The sequence below is a fragment of the Thamnophis elegans genome, chromosome 2, assembly GCF_009769535.1.
Source record: "Thamnophis elegans isolate rThaEle1 chromosome 2, rThaEle1.pri, whole genome shotgun sequence".
Classification (NCBI taxonomy): Eukaryota; Metazoa; Chordata; class Lepidosauria; order Squamata; family Colubridae; genus Thamnophis; species Thamnophis elegans.
This window is the reverse complement of record NC_045542.1, coordinates 53001869-53024974: the sequence shown is the minus strand read 5'-3', so window position 1 is coordinate 53024974 and position 23106 is coordinate 53001869. Positions and strand designations below refer to the sequence as shown.

The window sequence follows — 23106 nt, the reverse complement described above, 5'->3', positions numbered from 1 at the left end:
TTCAAAAAAAAAAAAAAACCAAGTAAGTCCAGTTGACTCTTGAAAAAGCATCTTTGATTTTCAGAGCAAATTCACCATGAGGCTATCAGACTAAAAGGCTACTCCTAGAAGCCACTTATGCTGAGCATGACTAGGCAAGGGTCTGAAGGTGTCCCTCCAATGCACATATTTAGGAGCAAACCCCTGGGCGTAGCAGAAAGGGCTGAAAGTGTATAGGATGGCGCTGGGAGGAGTTTGAATGTTTGAATGTTTATTAACATTTGTAGGCCGCCCTTTTCCCTGATGGGACTCAGGGCGGCTCACATAAAATCAGGAAGGGGGAATACAAACAATGACGTAGACACATATAATAAAAGTAATAAGCAACATTCATTCATCATTCGGGAGGGGCGGCTATCCTTGTCCCCAGGCCTGACGGGCTAGCCAGTTCTTAAGGGCTGTGCGGAAGGCCTGGACGGTGGTGAGGGTACGAATCTCCACGGGGAGCTCGTTCCAAAGGGTCGGGGCTACTACTGAGAAGGCCCTCCTCCTTGTAGTTGCCAGCCGGCACTGGCTGGCCGATGGAATACGGAGGAGGCCCAATCTATGAGATCTAATTGGTCGCAGGGAGGTAATTGGCAGAAGGCGGTCTCTCAAGTACCCAGATCCACTACCATGCAGGGCTTTATGGGTGACTAATAGCACCTTGAAGCACATCCGGAGATCGACAGGTAGCCAGCGCAGCTCGCGGAGGATAGGTGTTATGTGGGTGAACCGAGGTGCACCCACAATCACTCGCGCGGCCGCGTTCTGCACTAGCTGAAGTCGCCGGATGCTCTTCAAGGGCAGCCCCATGTAGAGCACATTGCAGTATTCCAGCCTAGAGGTCACAAGGGCCCGAGTGACTGTTGTGAGAGCCTCCCGATTCAGGTAGGGTCGCAACTGGCGCACCAGGCGAACCTGGGCGAATGCCCCCCTGGTCACAGCCGTCAGGTGGTGGTCAAACGATAGCTGTGGATCCAGGAGGACTCCCAAGTTGCGAACCCTCTCTGAGGGGTATAAAATTTGACCCCCCCAGCCTGAGTGATGGAATATTGGTCGAATCTTTGGGAGGAAAGCACAACAGCCACTCGGTCTTTTCTGGGTTGAGTACAAGCTTGTTAACCCTCATCCAGTCCATAACGGCCTCAAGGCCTCGGTTCATCACGTCTGCCGCTTCATTGAGTTGGCACGGGGCGGACAGATACAACTGGGTATCGTCCGCATATTGATGGTATCTGATCCCGTGCCTGCGGATGATCTCTCCCAGCGGTTTCATGTAGATGTTGAATAGTAGGGGGGATAAGACCGAGCCCTGAGGCACCCCATATGTTAGGGGCCTAGGGGACGATCTCTGCCTCCCCACTAACACCGACTGCGACCTGTCCGAGAGGTAGGAGGAGAACCACCGCAACACGGTGCCTCCCACTCCCACCTCCCGCAGTCGTCGCAGAAGGATACCATGGTCGATGGTATCGAAAGCCGCTGAGAGGTCAAGGAGGACCAGGATGGAGGAATGTCCTCCATCTCTGGCTCTCCAGAGATCATCGGTCAATGCGACCAAAGCGGTTTCTGTGCTGTAACCGGGTCTGAAGCCTGACTGGAAGGGGTCAAGATAGTTTGCTTCCTCCAAGGACCGTTGGAGCTGGAAGGCCACCACCTTCTCAACAACCTTCCCAAGGAAGGGAAGGTTGGAGACTGGGCGATAGTTATTAAGAACAGCTGGATCCAGAGATGGCTTCTTTAGGAGGGGTCTCACCACCGCCGCTTTCAGTGCGGCGGGGAAGTTCCCCTCCCGAAGAGAGGCGGTAACAACCGCCTGGATCCAGCCTCGTGTCACCTCACTGCTGTTAGTAACCAGCCATGAGGGACACGGGTCCAGTACGCAGGTGGAGGCACTTACAGCCCTCATGGCCTTGTCCACATCCCCGGGGGTAACATCCTGAAACTCAACCCAGAGATGGTCTACTTGATCCTCTTGTGCCTCGGCTGGAACTGCGGGGATGGAGTCCAAGTCCGACCGAAACCGAGCAATTTTGTCCGCTAAGAATTGGGCATAATCCTCAGCTCTGCCCTGCAAGGGTTCCCCCGCTTCCCTTTTATTTAGTAGGGAGCGGGTTATCTTAAACAGGGCGGCTGGGCGAGACTCAGCGGACGCAACCAAGGTGGCTATGTGAGATCTTTTCGCTGCCCTAAGTGCCCTGGTGTATTCCTTGGTGCTGGTGGTTACCATTGCTCGGTTCGATTCGGACTTATCGGACCTCCATCGGTGCTCTAGGCATCTCCTCCGGCGCTTCATCTCCCGGAGTTCCTCGGTGAACCAAGGAGGTCTCCGGGATCCGCCGCCTCGGAGGGGCCGTAGTGGCGCAATCCGGTCGAGGGCCTCCGATGCTGCCGAGTGCCAAGCAGCAACCAGAGTCTCTACCGGACTGTGGGCGAAAGTATCAGGAATGACCCCAAGCTCCGTCTGGAACCTTAACGGTTCCATAAGTCGCCTGGGGCGGAACCACCTGGTCGGTTCCTCCTCCCTACAGTGGGGGTTTGGTCCCCGGAAGTCGAGCCTCAGTAGGCAGTGGTCTGACCACGACAGGGGTATGATGTCATTACCCCTCAGACCAAGATCACAAATCCACTGCTCCGAGAGGAATACGAGGTCGAGCATGTGACCCGCCGAATGGGTTGGGCCCCGAATTACTTGGGTCAAGCCCATGGCTGTCATGGAAGCCATGAACTCCTGCGCCCCATCAGAGTTTTCACCGAGCGACGGCAAATTAAAGTCCCTCAGGACCATCAACCTAGGGAACTCAATTGCCAGCTCGGCTACCGACTCGAGGAGCGAGGGGAGGGCTGCTGCAACGCTGTTGGGAGGCAGGTACGTTAACAGCAGACCCACTTGACCCTTGAGGTCCAACTTTATCAGCAGAGACTCACACCCGACAAGCTCCGGAGCAGGGACCCTACGAGGAACTAACGACTCCCGGATAACAATGGCCACACCCCCACCCCTTCCCTGGGCTCTCGGCTGGTGTAGCACCTGAAATCCTTCTGGGCACAGCTCTACAAGGGGGACTCCTCCCTCTGGGCCCAGCCAGGTTTCAGTAATACATGCCAGGTCTGCCCTCTCGTCTAAAATTAAGTCCCGGACGAGAGGAGCTTTATGTACCACAGACCTGGCATTTAGCGACAGCAGCCTGAGTCCAGGGTCCTGATTACTTGCGCCATCTGGTCTCGGAGTGGGACTCATAGGGCCGGAAGGAGGGATCTCTGTAATGTAGCGAACCCTCCTTCCCCGGTAATGGCCTGCCCTAAAGTCCCCGCCGTATCTGCCCCTCCCTGTTACGACCGTAATACCCCGACCCTCTCCCGTGTCTCTAGTCCCCTCAACCACCCCCATGGCCCCCGCATCTCCCGGCAGGTCCTCCGAATCATACATACCCATGCACTCCCCCAAACAGTCCCCACGTAAGAGTTAAAACACAAAAATTTACAACAATATAATAATAAAAAGTGGGACATTCATTCATCTCATACGTATCTCATGCATATCCCATACAAAGAAAGAAGAGAAAGATGAAAGAAAAGAAAGAAACTAAAGTAGTTGCGCAGTTGATTAAAATTTAAGGTGCGAGTTCAGATGGCAAAATTGGCTCTTAATGTTCAGAGTTAAAGTGGCTAGGGACCAATTATAGTTCAGATGGAATATATGGGGGAGTGTCTTATAGCCCCTCTCTTCTTCTGCAAATTTGTTGGTCAAAAGGTCCTGCGGGGGTTCAGTGCGAACACACAATGCTGCCATCATCTGTCCACCCGCAGCCCAGGTCCAAAGTTTTCCTTCTGGGGGTAAAACCACTCCAAGGAGTTCCCAAAGGCACACCACTAAAAATAAGTAGGGTGAAAAGATGGAACAGGCGTTGTAATTGCCAGGGGACACCGTCGCTGTTCTCCAGATGGAACTTGCTTCCTCAGTGTTAAATGGCCGAGGCAGCCCGAGAACCACCGGAATCCCTAGAGCCAATGGGATCATCCAGGTCTGTAAAGTCCAAGGGTGGTCTCCCCCGTTCCTCGTCCCCACTGCAGGCAGACAGAGTAGGAAAGTGGGGCAGGCGATGAGGCCGCTAAAGAACGCCGCCGCCACCACCGAGCTGAGGTTCCTCTCCTCGCCGCCGAACAGCTGATATGGACGAAACAGCACGGAGACCGCTGGAACCGCCAGAATCCACGCGGTCCGCGGTCGTAACGTCCAAACGGCTTGGAGACGGTCCTGGGGGTGGTCCCACGGCCGTAGGGCGCTCCCGTCGCGGGCAGGCGAAGCTGAAAGATGGAATAGGCGCCGGAGCCACCGAAGAACGCCGCCGCCGTTTCCAGGCCGAGATTCCCCTCCTCGCTGCCGAGCGGCCAGACCAGCATGGAAGCCGCTGAAGACGCTGGAGCTTTTGCGGTCCGGGGCTATCCCCAAAGAGGTAACCCCTACCGCTAGCTGATCTTTTCGGGTTCCCAGGGTCTCAAGCCTCCCGGACAAACCTCTCATATTATATTTTAAAGTTGTTACTCGCGGTTTTATCTGCATTTTTCGTCGGGTAGTTTAGAGCGGACGGAGCCTCGCAGCCATCTTGGTCTTGCACATGTGCAGCTCCTTATCAAAAATAAGGCTCCTTCATTAGAGCTTAAGCTTCTGGCAACTTAATATACCTGTACTTTTCTTGGCAGTAGTTTAGCTGACAATATGCTTGTGGGTTTGTATCACCGTATTAATTAGGTCCCGGTCCTGCTTAGTTTTTTACCCTTGCAAGGTCCTCCCAATCCAATAATTGTGGTCTTCCTACTCAGCTTAATTGGGGTGGAAAATAGAAGCATTTCTTACTTGCTTTATTTAAAACTATCCCTACTCTCCACCACCGCCACTCCTTCTTCACTAGGCATATTTTGCTGATGAGCCGTGAGGGGATAAATCTGGCAGTTTTAGCCCATAGAGTTTTCTAGATCTAAATTCAGAGTATCAATATTATGAGGAGCAATACTAGAAAGTACACTGCAGGGGTATCAGTACCTAATTTTTTTTTGGGGGGGGGAGAGAACTGGACCAGGAAATAACTAATATTTGGATGACAGCTAACCTTATAATTTGTCAAAATGACTTTTTTTAGATTTTCACATAATTATAGAAATAGTCATGCTAGGAATTGTACCATATAAAGAGTTACTTCAAATAATTTAAATAGTTATGGGATGAGAAGTTCTTAACTCTCTAATTTTCCTTTGTCCTTTAAATTTTATTGCGGCAAATTATTAACTTCTAGGCAGGTCATAAAAGAAATGGAATGGAATAAGTTGGGAATCCACATCCTGAATTGTGTTAATGGTCACTGAGAAACAATATTTTTATTTGATTTGCTATTATGTTGTTTTACTATTTTAATCTCTTTTCTGAAAGAATGGAATGCAGGCCCACTAGAATCCTTTGGTTTTGAACATCATTTTATCAATAGATGTAAATAAATAAAACATCAATGTAAATGAAATAGACTGCTAAGGATTCAATGTATCATGTGTTCCATATAGCATGCAAATGTATTAGTTACATTTGTATTGGTATTTATATCTTTCCAGTGGTCAAGACTTTAAACCTGGAGTGAGACAAAATTAAGATTGCAGGAGAAATGTCTATAATCATCCAGGTCAATGTCTTAATCATACAGGTCACAGGTGTCCCAACGGTGCTTTTTTTAAAAGGCAACTGGACTTTCTTGGTTTTTTTCTTTGAAAACAATTCTTTTTAAAAAAAATATTTTGATGAGAAGTGAAACATTTTCAGAGAAAAAAAACAATAAAGTCCAGTTGCCTTTTTTTGGGGGGGGGAAGCATAGATTTGACTGTGGAAAGCATTGAAATATTTACTGTGACTATGGAAAAATAGATATATAACTAGGAATTTTCTCCTGAACTTCCTTTTGAAAATTGAAGCATTATAGGACTGCCATAAATGTGTGTTATCTTCTAATGATTTTAAACTGTTGCTATAGCTTGCAAGTCGTTTACAGAATAAAAAGTATTGGGTGAGTTAGGAACAGTTAAATCATCGGAATGTTTATTGTGTCAGGTTTCTATGGAATAACTATATATGAACTTTTAGAATAACCAACTTTTGTGCCAAAGGAACATTCATAAGGACAGGCTTAGTCTGGCAATAAAGTAGAGAGAAAGATTGATTATATATCAATCCTCTTCCTCTGCAGACCAGCAATTTAAGAGATCAGGAGGGTGGGTAGGTTTGGCACACTACTACTCAGCACAGAGTGACTCACATAATCTATTTGAAACTAACTTTAGTTCTGTCAATAAGTATTTTCTCTAAAAGCAATCTGCTAGTTAGGATTATAAAATAGTGATGAAAGATCAAGGTGCACACAAATAGTGTCTTGGAGGGATTGTTCCCTCAGTTTTGCCAAATTTCTGCCTTGTATAATAAAACTAGTTGTGTTGTATTCTCTGGCTTAGGAATTAAATTAAAGCAGAGTATTTGAAAATAACATATGATTGACAAGTAAGGAAATACAGAAGTCTTACAAGGGTTTTGGACTTATTCCAGTTACTGGCGTGTGCTTTCCTAGAACATGATTATTATCAACCTACATTTGAAATTTCAGTAGAAAATTAAAAAAAATAGACAATCACCACTATATCTTAGTGATCACATGCAAAACTAAAACAGAGTCTTCAAAAATCTTTATGTAGAGAGGCTTTATTCAAAAAGAATAGAAAAAGCAGACTTGGACCCTTTTCAAATGATGTATTTAGAAAAAAAAAATAACAAGATGTCTCTTAATCCTGAAACAAGCACAGTGGCTGTTTGTTCTCTTTTAAACGCTTCTCTACTGATACACTTTAGTGCTTCAAAGTTTGAAAATGTTACTGAGTGCTTTTGACTTATATAGATATTTGAAAGGCTTCCCATAAAATTTCCAGTACATAATTTAGTTATCTAGTAATAAACTGACCACAATTCAGAAACAAAGGCATTGCAAATTACTTTAAGACAGAAGTCTACCTAGCTATAATTTTTCTGTTTCAAAACCATCTAACCGACCTTCCTATCAAATAACATACAATTTTTGAAAAAAGGTTCCATTCAGGGGGTGAGGAGTATTTTATATTGAATAAATGTTATTACATTCTTGCATTAGAACTTTGGGGTATTTAGATTTGTATAATATAAGGAATCTAAGAATTTAGATTAAAGTATACCTAGTGTAATTTTCTCTTTCCACTATACTAGCCAGTCAGATGACCCCAAGACATCTTAAAAAGTAGGGCATAAAGATAGCAACCCCTTACTGCTACCAATTTTTAAATTTCCACTTAGTATTATAGACAGGTTATTGATAGGTCAGAGTATTCTTCATGATTTGTCACAGTCTAACCTTGGTAGCTGGCTTTTAATAACGGAAGTGTGTATAAGATTGAAAATACATGTTGTTTATCCTATTCAGACAGATTTTCCTCCTCTTTCTATACATCTATATATGGTGTATATCTGTATACACCATGTTCACAGAGATTCACATACACAAGATTATTTTCATTGTATCATGCTGGAGGGAAAAACACATTCAGGCTTTAAAAGTTTGGAGGTCTGACTTTCAGAGTTGGGTTTTTCTAAACCATGTTTGTGGACATGCCATCTGCGTGTTCAGCTTCACTCATCCAATTCTAGAAAATTCCTTTTCCCCTTTTCCCCACCCCCACCCCCAGTTATTCAAAGCACAAAGTAATCTTGGGCTAATTTTAATGCTTCCGGACACCAATATGCTTTGGGCCAATCCTGCATTCCTGTCATTTCAATTCATATATATTAAAGTCAACTTTTAGGTTGATCAGTAGGGCTGTGACTTCCTTCTTACTTCATTTCAACATCTGCTCTTTTGAGTCTATATATTTTAAAGTGCTTGAGTTCCTAGCCAATATTTTCTTTCATTAAAAACCAGTATGGACTTCAGAAGATTTAACTAAGACGAATGTTTACAAAGGGGTTAGAAATGGAAGAGTAGAATATGAAATTAAAATCTGAACTGTCAAAAGCAAGTAAACTAGCCTGGGTTGAAACATGCTCATGTTCCAATATAAATACCACTGTATTTATAAATGTCTTTGTAAATAGGCAAAGGAAATAATGTTCAAAGTACAAAAGAAACAGATTTAAGAGAAATACCATCGTCTTAACTGTAGAGTTTTGTGAACAATTCCAATCCAGAACAGAGATGGTCTTTATTTCGACCTATTCCCTAAGAGAAGCAGCATTTCTAACATCTAATTTCCTTCAAATCTACAAGATTATCTTTTTGCTCCTATACGTATCTTTTTGTATGGAAAGATTTGGCTCTACAGAGACCATGGAAGCCTCTATCCCAGTGAAGACAAGAACAAAAATGACTTCCTGTACCGTACTGACATTTTGAAAGTGGTAGGATCTATTGGTTCCCCCAAAAAATAAGATGTTCACCTACTGTATGGTCATGACTTAGCACTTAGACTTACATACCACTTTATAATGCTTTCAGACTTCTCTAAGCAGTTTACAGAATCAGCATATTGCTCCCAACAATGAGAATCCTCATTCTACTGACCTCAGGATGAGGTCAACCTTGACACGGTAAGAATCGAACTGCTGGTAGTCAGCAGAATTAGCCTGCAATACTGCATTCTAACCACTGCGCCATCACAGCTCTGGAAAGTGTCATGACACTTTCTTTGCAGCAACATATATTCGAAGAGGAAGAAAAATTTAAGACACTATTGGTTAATGCATAGGCACTTTGGAGCTGTCCACTTTAACTTGCAGTTTCAATATTGAAACTTTATTGTCTCCATAAAAGGCCTTGAAATGCAGAAAATATTCACTTTGGTTACAGCAATGCATATAATTCGACTCAGGTTGCTTTAAGTGGCATGATACATTCCTCTAGAAAATGCCCTCAAATTATAAAACAGGGATGAAGAATTCTGCTTAACATTAAAAAAACTAGTAGTAGAGATCAATAAATAAGAATTCTGCACTCATACTAGGAAAGAAGTCCACCAGTTGACTTCATTATAAGCTTAACTGCTACCAATAGACTTCTCCAAAACCAAAAGTCCTGTATAAGCAATATTATGTTCAGTTTGCTAGTTTTAGAGGATAAGATAATTAATAACCAAAAGGGTGAATGTCCTGTTTTCACTAAGAGTCTGTAAGAAAACCTGATAACAATTTGTTATGCTTCAAGTAATATCAGATGCTGTCATAAGACTTGCATCCTGCACATTTTGTTTAAAGTGCTCATTAGTGCTTGGTATCATCCTGTATGGATAATTGCTCTAGAAATCTGAACCAAACCCAGTTGAGTAGACCATTGTATTAAGAAGGAAGTGAGCATGAAAAAGAGGCACTTCTCTTCGCGTGATGTCCCTTCCCCCAACTTTTGCATTTTTGCATAATACAATATTCTTTCAGCTCCTTTGCATTCATATGCTTGTTATGTAGATTACTTCAGGAGGACTGTTTTTTGTAGGCACAAATTCAGTTGGCACTTCTGTGTATTTTTGTTTGGAGGGATCTTCAGGGAGTGGCTTATTAGTTTCTTTCAATTTGTTTTTGGCTTCCAATGTGCAAAAGCTAAGACCCATGAACAGAGCAGCTGATACCATGAAGAAACTGGAAGCATAGAAGACATAACTAAAGTGTCCTGTAACATCCACAAGAAGACCTGAAACGGAAAAGATACATGACTATAAAAAAATATACACTACATTTGGCGATCAAATACAGAATCAGGATATCTTAAATATTCAGCCACCAATGGATCAATACCTAAAATGGTCTATGAAGTCTGGTCCAAAGCTAGCCCAACCCATGAAGTCAGTAAAAGGTTCCCTACATTTGGCAGAAGAGCATCAATAAAGATAAGAAACTCAATATAACTGTTGATGCAGAATCATTGTGATTCTAATTACCTTTGCTTTCCCCTAATTTCATATTCTTTTTGCCATCTCTAACTTTTATACTGTCAGTATTAATAGATAGTATATGAAGCTGCAGTTGCCACCTACATTTATCCCGAGTTGTTCAATTATTCTGTGTCCCATTTAAACAAACAAGAAATTCCCATTTAATCAATGCAACTTATTAACTATCTGTGGTAAATATAATTCTTCAACAACATTCCACAACAATACATTTCTCACAATCTGTTATAAGAGAAACTCAGAGCTGCTTCTTATCTGAAGCAGTTTCTAGATCCCTTCAGATGTTTGTTTGCTCCTTGCAGGTTCCCATCATTTCCAGTATACTTTAATAGAAAGCATACAGTATCATCATTTGCTAATTGTACAGGCAGCTGTATTTTAAAAATGACAAAAAAATGGTTTGCGGCATATGAATTTAACATGCTGCTTTCCCAACGTTTTCTGATATTGAAATTGCCTGGATATCAGAAAAAGTGTTTCTCAGCATCCACTAGTACACTATAAGAAATATCAAAATCTTTTCCAGAGAGTTTGGATAGACTCCTGATGTATGTTGGAGATAATACAAGTAGGAAAAATTGATAAAAAATGCCTGCCCCTTCTGGTTAACAGACACTCTCTAAAGAGAATCAAAATCCCTTTGACTCCAGCTGATTAATTATAATGGATCGATGTATCTCTACCATTTTGTGAAATTTTGTACAAAAGTCCTTAAATAATATAAAATATTTATTCATTTTAAAATTAAACATATTAGAAGACCTTTAAACTAACAAACTACCAAATGTGTTTAAGAGTTAATCTGTACAGGTAATGTATTTCATTTGTTCTTTAATTTTAATCTCTGCTTATTTAATTAATAGATATTTTTGTCTAAGTATTGTAACATATTTTGTAAGTGTCAGCATGCTCACCAAAAAGAAAGATTCACTGAATTCCTCAGGACTCGCTTGTGAGTAAAAATGCTTAAAATTTCATCAGTATAAATTTCCCACCCAAAAAAGTAGATTTTGGGGGGTGAGCCAAAGGATACAATTGCATGGAAGGGAGGGAGGGAGGAAGAGCTGAGGTGGCAGTGGTTAGAATTCTACTTCTGCTGACTGCTGGCTGCCAGCAGTTTGGCAGTTCGAATCTCACCAGGCTCAAGGCTGACTCAGCCTTCCATCTTTCCGAGGTGGGTAAAATGAGGACCCAGATTGTTGGGAGCAATAGGCTGACTCTGTAAACTGCTTAGAGAGGGCTATAAAAGCACTGTGAAGCAGTATATAAGTTTAAGTGCTATTGCTATTGCATTGCAACTGATATTTGGCGACTTGTTCTATGGTAATCAGAAATTTATTTTTACATTCAGAATGTGCTATGTTAATTCTAAGAATTAAAGCAATATTTTGTAACTTCCATACATATGATTCTCTTGTTTTTATTAAAACAATGGATATACACCAGAGTGCCATGGCTAACTGAGACTCCCTGCAATATATAGGGATGCACATGATCCACATAACAAACACACACACATATATGTGTGTTTGCGTGCATGCATATACCGTATTTATCGGCGTATAACACGCACCGGCGTATAACACGCACCCCCCATTTTAACACAAAAATTTGAGTAAAAATTTTTTTCATTAAAAATAAATGACTTGGAAGCTCGGAACTTAATGTTGGATTAAAATTTATAACATTAGAACATGAATTATAACATTAACTCCTCTTAAAAGGCAAACTTTCTTCTCTTCCTTCCTTTCTCCTTCCATCCTCTCTTCTTTCCTCACTCACTCCCTTCCTCCTTTTCTCTTCCTTCCTCCTTCCATTCTTTCAACTTCCTTTCTTTTACCTATCTATCTTTTCTGTCTTTCTGCTCTTTCCATTTCTCTCTTCCTCTTCGCTTCTGTTCCTTCCTCCTTCCATCCTTTCACCTTCCCTCCTTCCTATTTCTTCCTTCCTTCTGCCTATCTACCTTCACCTTTGTCTTTCTGCTCTTTCCCTGTCTTCCTCTTTCCTCCCTCCCTTCTTTCCTTTCTAGTTCCATCTTTTCTTCTTTCCTCTCTCCCTCCCTTTTTCTTTCTTCCTTCCTTCCTCCTTCCTCTTGCCTATCAACTTCATCCTCCTCGTCTTTCTGCTCTTTCCCTCTCTTCCCCTTTTCTTCCCACTTCCTTCCCTCTTTTCTCCCTCCCTTCTTCTTTTTCTTCCTTTCTTCTTCCATCTTCCTCCTTCTTTCCATCTTTTCTCCTTCCATCTTCTCCCCCCTCCCTTCTTTTCCTTCCCCCTCCCTCCTTCCTTCCTCTCCTTCCCACTCTCTCCTTGGGAGGGGTTGGGGTTGGGGGTGGCAGCAGAGACCAAATAAAGTCAGAAAATCTTATTAAAACTTTCCTATTTGTTGGATTGCCTTGCTGCGAACTTATAAACCAAATCAGGGAAACATTTTGCAACCGAGCCTGCTGCAAGGAGAGGCAGTCCTGCCCCAGTTTTGCAAGGAATGAGAAACGGTGCTTTAAACCGAAGCAACTGCAAGGAACCGCAGACAGGGAAAGAAAGAAAGAAAGATCCTTGTAGCACAAAACCCACCTTTGCATGGTTGTGAGAACATAAACAAACAAAAAAAAAAAGCACAGCGTCCCTCCGCCCTCTGAATAGGACTCAGCATGACTCCGAGCCGGGCAGGGAGATAAGCACCTTCATTTGCATTCTCTGAGACCGTGATGCTTTGCAAGCCCCGGGCTTTTTGGAGATTTTTCCTTTCGTGCTTAAATAAAAAGAACGAGACTTCTTTAAAACGCCACAGCTCTTTCAGCCTAACAAAAATGCAATCTCTTCCTTCGTCCTTCTCCGTCACTAACAGCTGGGGGCTCAGAAATCGGAGTGAAAAGTCAGTCCTCCATCTCTTCCCTCTTCCCGGATTCACTCCGAAGTTTTAAATCTTCCTTCTGTGCATAAACACTCCCTCCCTCTCCCCCTCCCTCTCCCTGTATCTGTTTGTCTCTCACTCTCTGTGTGGCTCTTTACCTCTATCTCCCCCCCTCCCTCTCTCTGTCTCTCTTGTCATTCTCTGTGTGTGTCTGTCTCTCTCTCTGTCTCTCCTCCCTCCTTGTGTGTGTGTGTATGTGTGTGGGGGATCCCTGCCACCGCGGATGGGCTCCGGACTAGTGGAGCCTCCTCTTCCTCCTTTTTAACCAGGCGATCTTTGGCTGCTACACAATCCCAAGGTTTGCAGCGCTTCAGAGAAAGAAGGCATGCGAGAAAGCCCCCCCCCCCATCCCCGCTGCCTGAACATTTGAATGAAGGAGGCTGCAGGCTCCTTTGTCCTTGGCTATGCAATTTTCTTTCGTTCTCTGCTGCCCGAACGAGTGAATAAGGCAGAGGGAGAATGAAAGGAGATTGCGTCCCTTCTGTCTCCCAGTTGCTCAGAAAAGCAACTGTGGGAAGGTCAAAGTATCCATGGAGAGCGAGGCTTTCGCCTTCCCGGGCTTCTGCCGCCCGGCAGAAGCCCCGGGACCCAGTCAAATTCGCTGCGCAAGGTGAAACGGCCGGCAGCAGCCTCGCTCTCCTGCTGCGGCTTCTGTTTCAGTAGGGAAGAAAACTTCCTTTCATGGGCGCCGGTGAATCAGCTGGAGCAGGCAGTTTGGGACCCGGCGTCACGCAGTATCGGCGTATAACACGCAGGCAGGGTTTAAGCTTGCAATTTTAGTTTTAAAACTGCGTGTTATACGCCGATAAATACGGTATATATATACACATACATACACATCAAGTTTGACTTGATGTAATATATTATTTAATATATACATGACTTGATGTAATATATTATTTAATGTATATATATATTATATATTATTATTATTTATGCCTGCATTTTAGCTAAAATATTTCCTAATTTTTCAAAAAAGCAAGCAACTGAGAGAAGAGAAACAGCAAGGAGGGAATTTAACTTTTTTCTGCCATGCCGGTCTGAGTCTTGTTTTTCTCACATTTATGCCAAACTTGGATCACTGGGATTTAGATTATTTAGCAAGAACTGAAAGATGAATAAGAGATTTACTGGACTAGAATTTGGCCGTGGCAAGGACTATGAAGAACAAGAAGATAGATAGCAGAGCTAAAAGCAAAAGAAGCTAAAGACTAGATGTTCTATTAAGGAAAGTTGTTTGCTAATTACTGGGTTGCCACTCCTATATAATCCCCCTTTTTTATGCTGACTGCTGTAATCTTAAATCTCTAAAACCTTAATACTTTCCATTTAAAGCTGTAGTAATCATTCTGCAGAGAATTGTACTGCAAATGCTAAAAGGAGCATGGAACTAAGCAATATCACTGGATGGGTTCACGTAGAGGCTAGCTAGCCATCTGATTGATGGCATAAATGGCCTCTTAAGTGCTACAATACAGCGAATTCTGATTACGTGCAAAATCTGTGACAACAGTACCAATGGGGCCAATTCCTATATACCTCTTACCTGCAAGAGGGGGTCCAATAAGAATGGTGATACTTTCCAAGATGGTGAAAAGACCCAAGGCACTAGAGAACCTGTCCATTTCTACTATGTCCATTAACACTTGGAAGAGAAGTGCACCGATGACACTCATGGAAACACTATAGACCAAGCAGTAGAGGACAAGAATACTATAGTCAGCTGAAACAGCACAGATGAGGTTGCTCAGGCCGCCGAACATCACAGCTGCACTAAAGAGGTAGATCCTCCTGCCAGTGAAGACACGAAGGCCTGAGAGAAGGCCTGCCATTGGGCGCATAAATATGTTGATGAATCCGATAATGGAAATTAGGAGGGCTGCTTTCTGTTCCTCCACTCCATTCAAGATGGCATAGGGCACCAAGTAAACGAGAGGCAGCGCAAAACCCATCACCATCCAGGTAACTCCAAGGGTATAGATTTGGTAGCCTTTGTTCTTGCAGAAGATATCAAAAGCTAGGTACTTCTTCAGGGTCTGGGTACATGCAGTAAATCTTGACTGACATTGTTCTTTATGATGTGAACTGTTACCATTGGGCATTCCTCCAGCTGAATGTTCAGAACAAGATTTCAGGGTAGTCATCTTACCTGGGACTGGCCTCATTATAGCCCCACACACGCAGCAGTTCAGCAACACTCCCCCAAAGATTAGAAATGAGTTTCTCCAGCCCATCTCATCAAGCAGGTGTTGGGAAATTAGTGGCCACAGTGTCATGCCAAGGGAAACTCCAGTGGAGGCCAGGGCATTGGCTAATGCTCGCCGTTGTGTAAAATAATAGCCAAGTACGGTGACACTTGATTGGAAGCTAAAAGATGATCCCAGGCCTTTAAATTAAAAAAGGAAAAAAAAATATGAACCTGCAGTGAAAACATTTGTTTTATTCATTTCTGTGTATGTTTATGATGATCAGAATTCATCTATCTTAAAGAATATTAAAAATTATTTTGGGGGCACCACTTAGAAAAAAGGTAGGATATGAACAATACTCTTAATCTACAATAATATTAATTCCAATAAGAATGTATCTGATTATTAGATCTCAGAAGTTTCTGAAAGAATCTTACCCCACCGTCTACTAAAAATACTACTCCTTTGATTAAATTTGAAGTAGGAGCAACCATGGATAATGTAATCACCACATTGCAGACAACAGATGAGCTTTTTTAATGTTACTGAGGCTACTGAAAATCTGAATAAGCATCACAATCCATATACATACATACATAGATCACAATACATATACAATACATAGAGTATCAATCACAATTTGCAACTTGGATTCAGGAACATAAACTCTGAATAGGAACCAAACAGGAAAGCATACAAACCATCCCATTGTACTTTTATTATACTCACCAGTGATGAATCCGGCTGTTAAGTAAAGCTCACTAAATGAGTTGGAGAAAGCACTGGCAACCATGCCCACTCCACTGAGCAGGCCTCCCACCATGACTGTTGTCCTACAGCCAAATCGCTCCACCAAAATGCTACAAAGAGGACCTGAGAAGGGAACATTAAAACAGAAATTTCAGATTCAATTTCAAAAAAGTACAGTGATCAGCATAGTCAAATGGTTGCATTTGTTAGATTTATATTCTATGGAATCTCATTTCAGTTTATCTCAACAATTATAACCTGGGGGCGGGGTTTGGTTGGGCTGAGGAAACATGACTAGTCAGGTTATTCAGTGAGTTTCTATAATGAAGGACAAGCACAAACATAGGTCTTTCCTAGCCTCATTCAACACCTCCACATTATGTTCTATTCTCCTCCCTGCACATTTGTTGTTTCTGCTGCTGCTGACCTAGTCAAAGCTGCATTACATAAAGATAGAATTCTGAAGAAAAATAAAATAATCTTGTGTTTGAAAAACAAAAACAAAAGTGCCTTATATAGAGTATTGGCATATCTATTCTCAATCCATGTTCAGCCTATCTGATGTTAAGAGTATTTGGGAATCTGAACTTGAAAATATGGCTACATGTAGAGAGAAAAGAAGAATGGTGTGGATGCCAGTTTCAGATAAAGTTCAGAAGACAAATTGGATGAGTCCCATTTTTTTAAAAAAAGCAGGAAATAATCTGAGAGCATAAAAGGGGATCTGAATATAATATCAATCTGAATCTATTGTGCCAAATAAGGAACAAGATCGGTATGATTGACATAAAGCACTTGAGATGAAGCAGGAAAATAATTTGAATAAAAACATTGTGTTTAACAAGAATGTAAAATTAAGAGAGATATGATCCTGAGATGGAAGAAAAAACTTATGAACAGTAATTTGTTATAGATAAATTATTGCTACTAATATTTATTACTGAGTAATTGTTTTTCTTCTGTTCAATTTTGTCTAATTCTTAGAAAGTGCCTGGATAAGCCCTACATTTTTTCTTGCCAAGGTTTTTCAAAAGTGCTTTGCCATTGTCTCTTTCTTAGGACTGAGAGAGTGTGACTGGCCTAGAATTATCCAACCAGCTTTCATGCCTAAGGCAGGACTAGAAATCACCATCTCCCAGTTGGTGCCTTAACCACTACTCCAAATTGGCTCTCTAATGAATAACTTATTATTAATATAACCAAGCTGTGAACTATCTAGGCACATATCTGCAGCAGCATATAAAGATTTTTTATAAGTATCCCAAGGATACTCCCCTCCCCCCACAGAAATGTACATTAATTATATCCAGCTTTCCTTCTGTGTATGATTGTCTTAGGAATTACTATCAGAAAGTAGGAGTGGTGAATCGGAAGTGAAATGTCATCATAATTTGTAATAGGCTGAAATGAATCCTTTTTGTAACTCTTTGAGGCCAAAACATTGGCATAAATTCTATATGGGGCACAAACAGGAATCCTTTAAAGAAAGACTTACTAGAAACCATACAAACCAAATTCCTGCGAGCCATCTTAGCTGTACCCAATGGAACTCCAAATGCCCAGTTAAGAATTGAGGCAGGCATGCCTCAAATTCAGGTAAGAGCCTGGAAGATGATGATCATTCATTGGCTTAAAATGCATTTCTTCCCAGAGGGACTGTCCCCATTGACTGACAATTTCCCCTCCCCCTGGAAACAGGCAACTGATCACAAGCTGGGCTCTCACCCTTATTCTTAATGTCCCTAGGCTTTGATCAAGCAAAGCAAATAGTAATTAATAGAATGAAGAACATGGAGTTCCAAGAAGAACTAAATAGGTTGCCTCTCCACAGTAGGGACAGAATCAAACAGGGTGTGTGGGAATCGGCAAGATATCTAAATGACGTGATCTTCTCAAAACAAAGAATAGCTTTCTTCAGAGCCAGATTCAACATTCTCCCTTCAGCACTCCTCCAGGGCAGGTATAAGAGAACACCTATTGCAGAACGGGTTTGTATATGTGGTAAAGGAGAAGTGGAAGATAATTCACATGTTCTATTACACTGCGAGCTATACTGAGCTTGTAGGTCTGCACATATTCTCCCCTTATTAGAGAGATTGCCAGGGTGGGCAGACAATTTTTATCTAGGCTTTCTCCTTCAAAACACTAACCCAGTTACCACGTATGCAGTGGCAAAGTTCTGTGCGGCTGCAATGTCCATAAGAAAAAAATTGGCTACAGAAGTATAGTTGTCACCTGCTATCAATTATCTGGACATATCTCTAACAATCTTTGGACCATTGTATTTACTTCTATACTTAACAGCATTGCATCCAGGTAAACCAGGGAGTGACCCGAACAATCTGAGAACATGTATGTTATTTTCCACTTTTAACGTCAATACTTTTTAATTATATCTTAATGTCAGTACTTTTTAACATATTGTAAAAACTAATATGTATTGTTGGTTTTTGACCGTAATAAAGATTTACTTACTTACTTACTTGTACCCAAAAAGAACAAGGTGTGTCTCTGAAAAAGAACTACCGTGCCACCTGGAGATCATAAGGGCATGACAGCTAAGGCCACCTGACATCTTAGTAGCTGCTAGTGCAAGAGGGTATGATAGTAGAGCTTGATTTGTTTTCCCTAAGCAGCTATCTTGGATTCTCTCTGTTTCATCAGCCAAGGCTGCACTTGAATTACTACTCTGTGGAAAGGATAGAATTTTGTGCATCTGAAACGTCAGACTTGCTCTCTGCTTTAAATCTGCATTTTCTCAGGCACATTCTCAGGACAACCAATTTTTACTTTAGAAATCTTGTTGGGCATAACTGCCTATTACAGGGAGGCAGACACCCTGGTAGCCAGCTCTACTCTAAGCTTTAAAATTTAGATGAAAGGCCCAAGACCTCAGACATTCAAATCTTTTTGTTTTCCTGTTAGATCAGATTGGAGACAGTAATACAGTACCTTTACAGTACCTGTAAAGTTCTTGCAATGGACAAGAATTGTTTCCTTCCATGAATATGTGCTTCTTAAAGATATATGAGCTCTCCTAAACAAATGTTTGCAACTTTTAATATGTGCAAATGAAATCTCAAATGTCTTCCCCATTCACAGTGCTACAAGTAGACTTGCCTTGAAGAAAACTGGGCCAGATTATATTTTTCATGAGATGGAGTTAGAGATATGGTCATACAGTATAGAGGTTTCTGTCATTCTCCATGTCCTTTCTATTCTGTCACTCTCATACACTTGTCAACTCAGCTGTAGGCCTTACTGGGGGCAAATCACGTTCAACCCGCTGCTTCTTGTGTGTCCTTGAGTATAACATGATGGCAAATTTCCTAACTACTCATATTACTTAATCAGTAGTATGGTTGTTTAATTCAGCCCAAGGTGATACCCTGCTCCTTTCCCCTATTTTCAGGTTGTTTACAGAGTGAACATCAATAAAGCCTAACATCAATACTTGGGAAGATACTGGAAAAAATAACCAAAAAACAGATCTGTGAATATCTAGAAACAAATAAAGTTATAACTAGTAGCCAACATAAGTTTGTTATAAACAGATAATGCCAAACCAATCTTAGTTCATTCTTTGATAAAGTGGCTAAATTAGTAGACAAGTATGGCTTTGAAGGTCATTCAGTGAACCGTTGTAAGTCAAGAACTACTGTACATAGTCACCCCATTCAGTAATTTAAGCTGCCACAAATATCAATGTTTGGATATTAGTTATAGATCAAGAGTATATAAATTAAAGGGGAAAATTCATCAAGAACACTGTGTGGTACTTCTTGGTAGTTAAGCAATGTCAATAGAAACAGCTCTCATTATACTATTAGAAGTCCTAGCAATTGTTTAAGAATGATATAATACATGCATTATATAAGAGCAAGCCTATTATAGGTTAATTGGCAAAAGAAATCATTACCAAATGAAATATTTCACTAAGTTTCCCAACTCTGTAGAGAACATAATCCTTTCTTAGTCAGCATAACAACACCCATGATCAAAGGTCTGATGCAATATTATTATCACAGGCCCACTTATAAAAGAGATAATAACCAGGTGTTCCTGTTACCCAATGGAATAAGAAGCTAATGAAATCTTGCAGGTGTGCAAAATATACTGTTAAACTGTTCAGGGCCCAACCAGCTTTTCAGACATTTATAAGCATAGGAATAAAGCCTAATAGGCATAGATCCTAAAATAGAACGTTCATAAACACTACCATTTTATTTTTCAATGTTTTTCTTAATTTTACATTAATTTCTTTGATGGCTGTTAGCCACCCACAGTCATTGAAAGTCGGATGGCATACAGATAATAATCTGTGATGATATCTTTAACATCATCAAACAAGAACATTTGCCTATCCCAGATTCTTGGGAAGAACTCAATAGGTGAATAAAAATGCCAAATCCAGTCTAAATATTTGGGTGACTATGTGACCAGCCATAAACACCTCTGGCTGACTGTGCAATCAACCCTAATAATCACTACAATAATAACAAGCTACAGGCAAGAACTGCCATTAACCATCTATATTCTAGCAAGTCTACTGTTTTTCTGAGGGGTGCAAATTTGCATCTCCCTGGGTTCCAACCCACTGATGGGCAGGGAATCCATTCTGATGCAGCTAAAGTCCTGTTCTTTCTTTTCTCTATCCTGTCCTCACTAATTTTCTGCTTGCCTGAGACAATGGTCATTTTTCCCCAACTGTACACTCTCAATAAAAATGCAACCCTTCATTTTTAAAACATTAACATACTTATTTGACATATTTTTCTTTTCTTTTCTGGGGTTATTTTACATAATTTTTCAGTGTTTGCAATATAAAGGTAGATCTATAGAACAATGATGTCTATGGAATACTGATAGTCTGCTCAATAGTCCTATGGTGAGGGAAATGAATATTTTCCAACCTATCAGTTAAGTTTTACATCAACCCACTTTGAGGTAATGTAGGGCCTTTCCCTCAATTTGTCTTAATGTTTTTTCCTCAGCAATCTTAGAGAATAAATTTCATAATTTGGAAGATGGGATCTGCCTTTGTGGTACAGGGGATATCCTGCTGTATTATCATTTATTATATTGCTCATTCTGTTAAGGTATTTATATCACTCATAGAACTCTGTTTATCACTAATAAACACGATGTATCTTATTGTTAGGTAAATATTACTCTTAAGACTCAACCACATATCCTGCTTGCCACAGCATAAGAATATCATGCTAACTATTCACAGAGGACTTTCTTTGTAACATTACCTTCATCTCATTGTTAGTCAACTGCTGAGGCAGTCTGAACTCATTTCAGATGTTCAGAAATGCAAGTAGTGTTTTCCCCTTTATCCTGACACAAAAGTCCCCAAGAGCACAATCTAAAATGCTTAGAAGAGCCCTGGAATAATGCAGGGAAGCTTGGTTCCGTTCAACTGGCCCGCTAGATGTGCGGTGACACAATAGCAGAGCATAGCGCTGTTCCTAGTGCACATTAAAGGCAGGCTATGGGAACTACACAGACTAAATTGATATGATTTTTCTCCCATCTCTAATATGTGAGAAGAATTCAGCAAAATGGAAGTATGGATGAGCCCTCAATGTGGCCCAATTTTATGATGCGGCTGGTTGAATGCGTCAACTGAATCTTTAAGAATTTGTTTAGTGATTCAATCTCTGAGTTTTATCTGGATCTTGCCAATGGATTTTTGTGTCAAGGTTTCCCCCCCCCCCCTTGGTTTGTTTCTTATTTTGAATTGGTCAATGACTGTAGCAAAGATTTGTCTGATAGGGGGGAAAAAAAGCTCAGATAGTTTTAGTTGGCTCTTTAACTTTCCTCTTTAACTCAAGGGCATGTGAAGGGTGGTGTCCATTGGCCGAAAATCTAGTACTCATCTCACAGGCTCAGAGCAGAGTAGCTTTGAAATATTTTGTTTAAAACAACTTTAAGTATGTACATGAGAAAGAGATATGACTGAGAAAGAGTGTATGTGTATGTTTAGCCAGTGCCTTCTTTTTAGGGCTGAGATGGAGTGAGGTGAGTGACCCAAAGTCACCTAGCTGGTTTTGTATCTTAGGTGGGAAGTAGAGTTCCCAATTTAATTTCTGAAGCCTTAATCTCTAATCTCAAACTGTCTCTCAATTACATGATAAAATATGTACATATTAACTCAATATGGTCTCGTCATTCTCAGCTTTCTGGGCTAACCTTACTTGAAAAAGCAGCAATTAAAAAAATTGAGCAATTAAAATTAGTCAGCCTTCTGATCTTACTTGAAAAGGCAGCAAATAAAATAGTAATTAAAATCAATTTTAATTAAAATTAAGCAATTAAAAAGAACCAGTATGGATTCGTGGTTATGGCACCAAGAATCTGCAAGTTCTAAGCCCATCCTAGGCATGAAAGCTGGCTGTATGATTTTGAGCCAGGCAATTTCTCAGTCCAATCCACTTCACAGGATTGTTGTTGAGAATATAGGAGGAGGAAAGAGTATTAAGTATGTTCACCACCTTGAGTTATTTATAAAAATAATAAAGACAGGGCAAATATAGTTACATAGATAGCCAGTCAGCCAGCTATATGGAACCCACAATCTATCAGGAAATCCTTTCCATTGTTCATGATATTGTAGATGTCACATAAAAAGTGGTTTTGGGGGGAAGAGGAAGATACTGTTGGAGATTAGGAAGGAAGATTTATTTTTGTATCTAGAAGTAGAACCATATAACGAAGCTTGAAGAGAAAACATACCTTTGGTAGATCTCTTTGGTAGAACATTATTTGCTAGTTAGCAATTGATCTTGTGATCTTTTCATGGGACCTTGATGACATTTAAGAAGAAAGTTTATCAATAAAAACAAAATACTCACCACCTGCATGGAGGACAGCTGTCATGATGGAGGGGAACCATGATGTCTCACTATTGGTAGCGTGGAAATCACGCTGCAGGTCCTTGAAGAAGACTCCAATGCATGAAGAAAAACCCAGTGTTAGACCTTGAACCAGCACTGTAGCTACTAAGACCATCCAAGCCCATCCTCGATCCTGGTCTTTGATGATTCTAGGGGATGCTTCTCCTTCTTGGCGCATCTTTGCAAGGTGTCTTTTCATAGAATACCTAATTGGAAGACAGCAGGCAAATGTGGAGATGAACCACAATTGGATCAATGCTAAGGCTACAACAGTGGAGCTACTGAACTACTGTTCAGGCAGAAAGTAGTTCATTTCAGTTTTAATAGAGAGCTTCCC

The 23106-nt window shown here is 41.2% G+C and overlaps 1 protein-coding gene across 1 annotated transcript in view; it reads right to left on the bottom strand.

The window, feature by feature from the left end:
- Nucleotides 1-6737: 6737 nt before the first annotated feature.
- Nucleotides 6738-23106, bottom strand: part of SLC16A5 (solute carrier family 16 member 5) — a 25191-nt gene continuing 8822 nt past the window's right edge. Inside the window, exons 2-5 of the mRNA XM_032209510.1 lie at nucleotides 22728-22975; nucleotides 15847-15990; nucleotides 14475-15314; nucleotides 6738-9758 (exon numbers count right to left, since the gene is read on the bottom strand). Coding sequence (XP_032065401.1) covers nucleotides 9517-9758; nucleotides 14475-15314; nucleotides 15847-15990; nucleotides 22728-22968 — 1467 coding nt within the window. The 5' untranslated portion in view covers nucleotides 22969-22975 and the 3' untranslated portion in view covers nucleotides 6738-9516. The remainder of the gene's footprint in view (nucleotides 9759-14474; nucleotides 15315-15846; nucleotides 15991-22727; nucleotides 22976-23106) is intronic.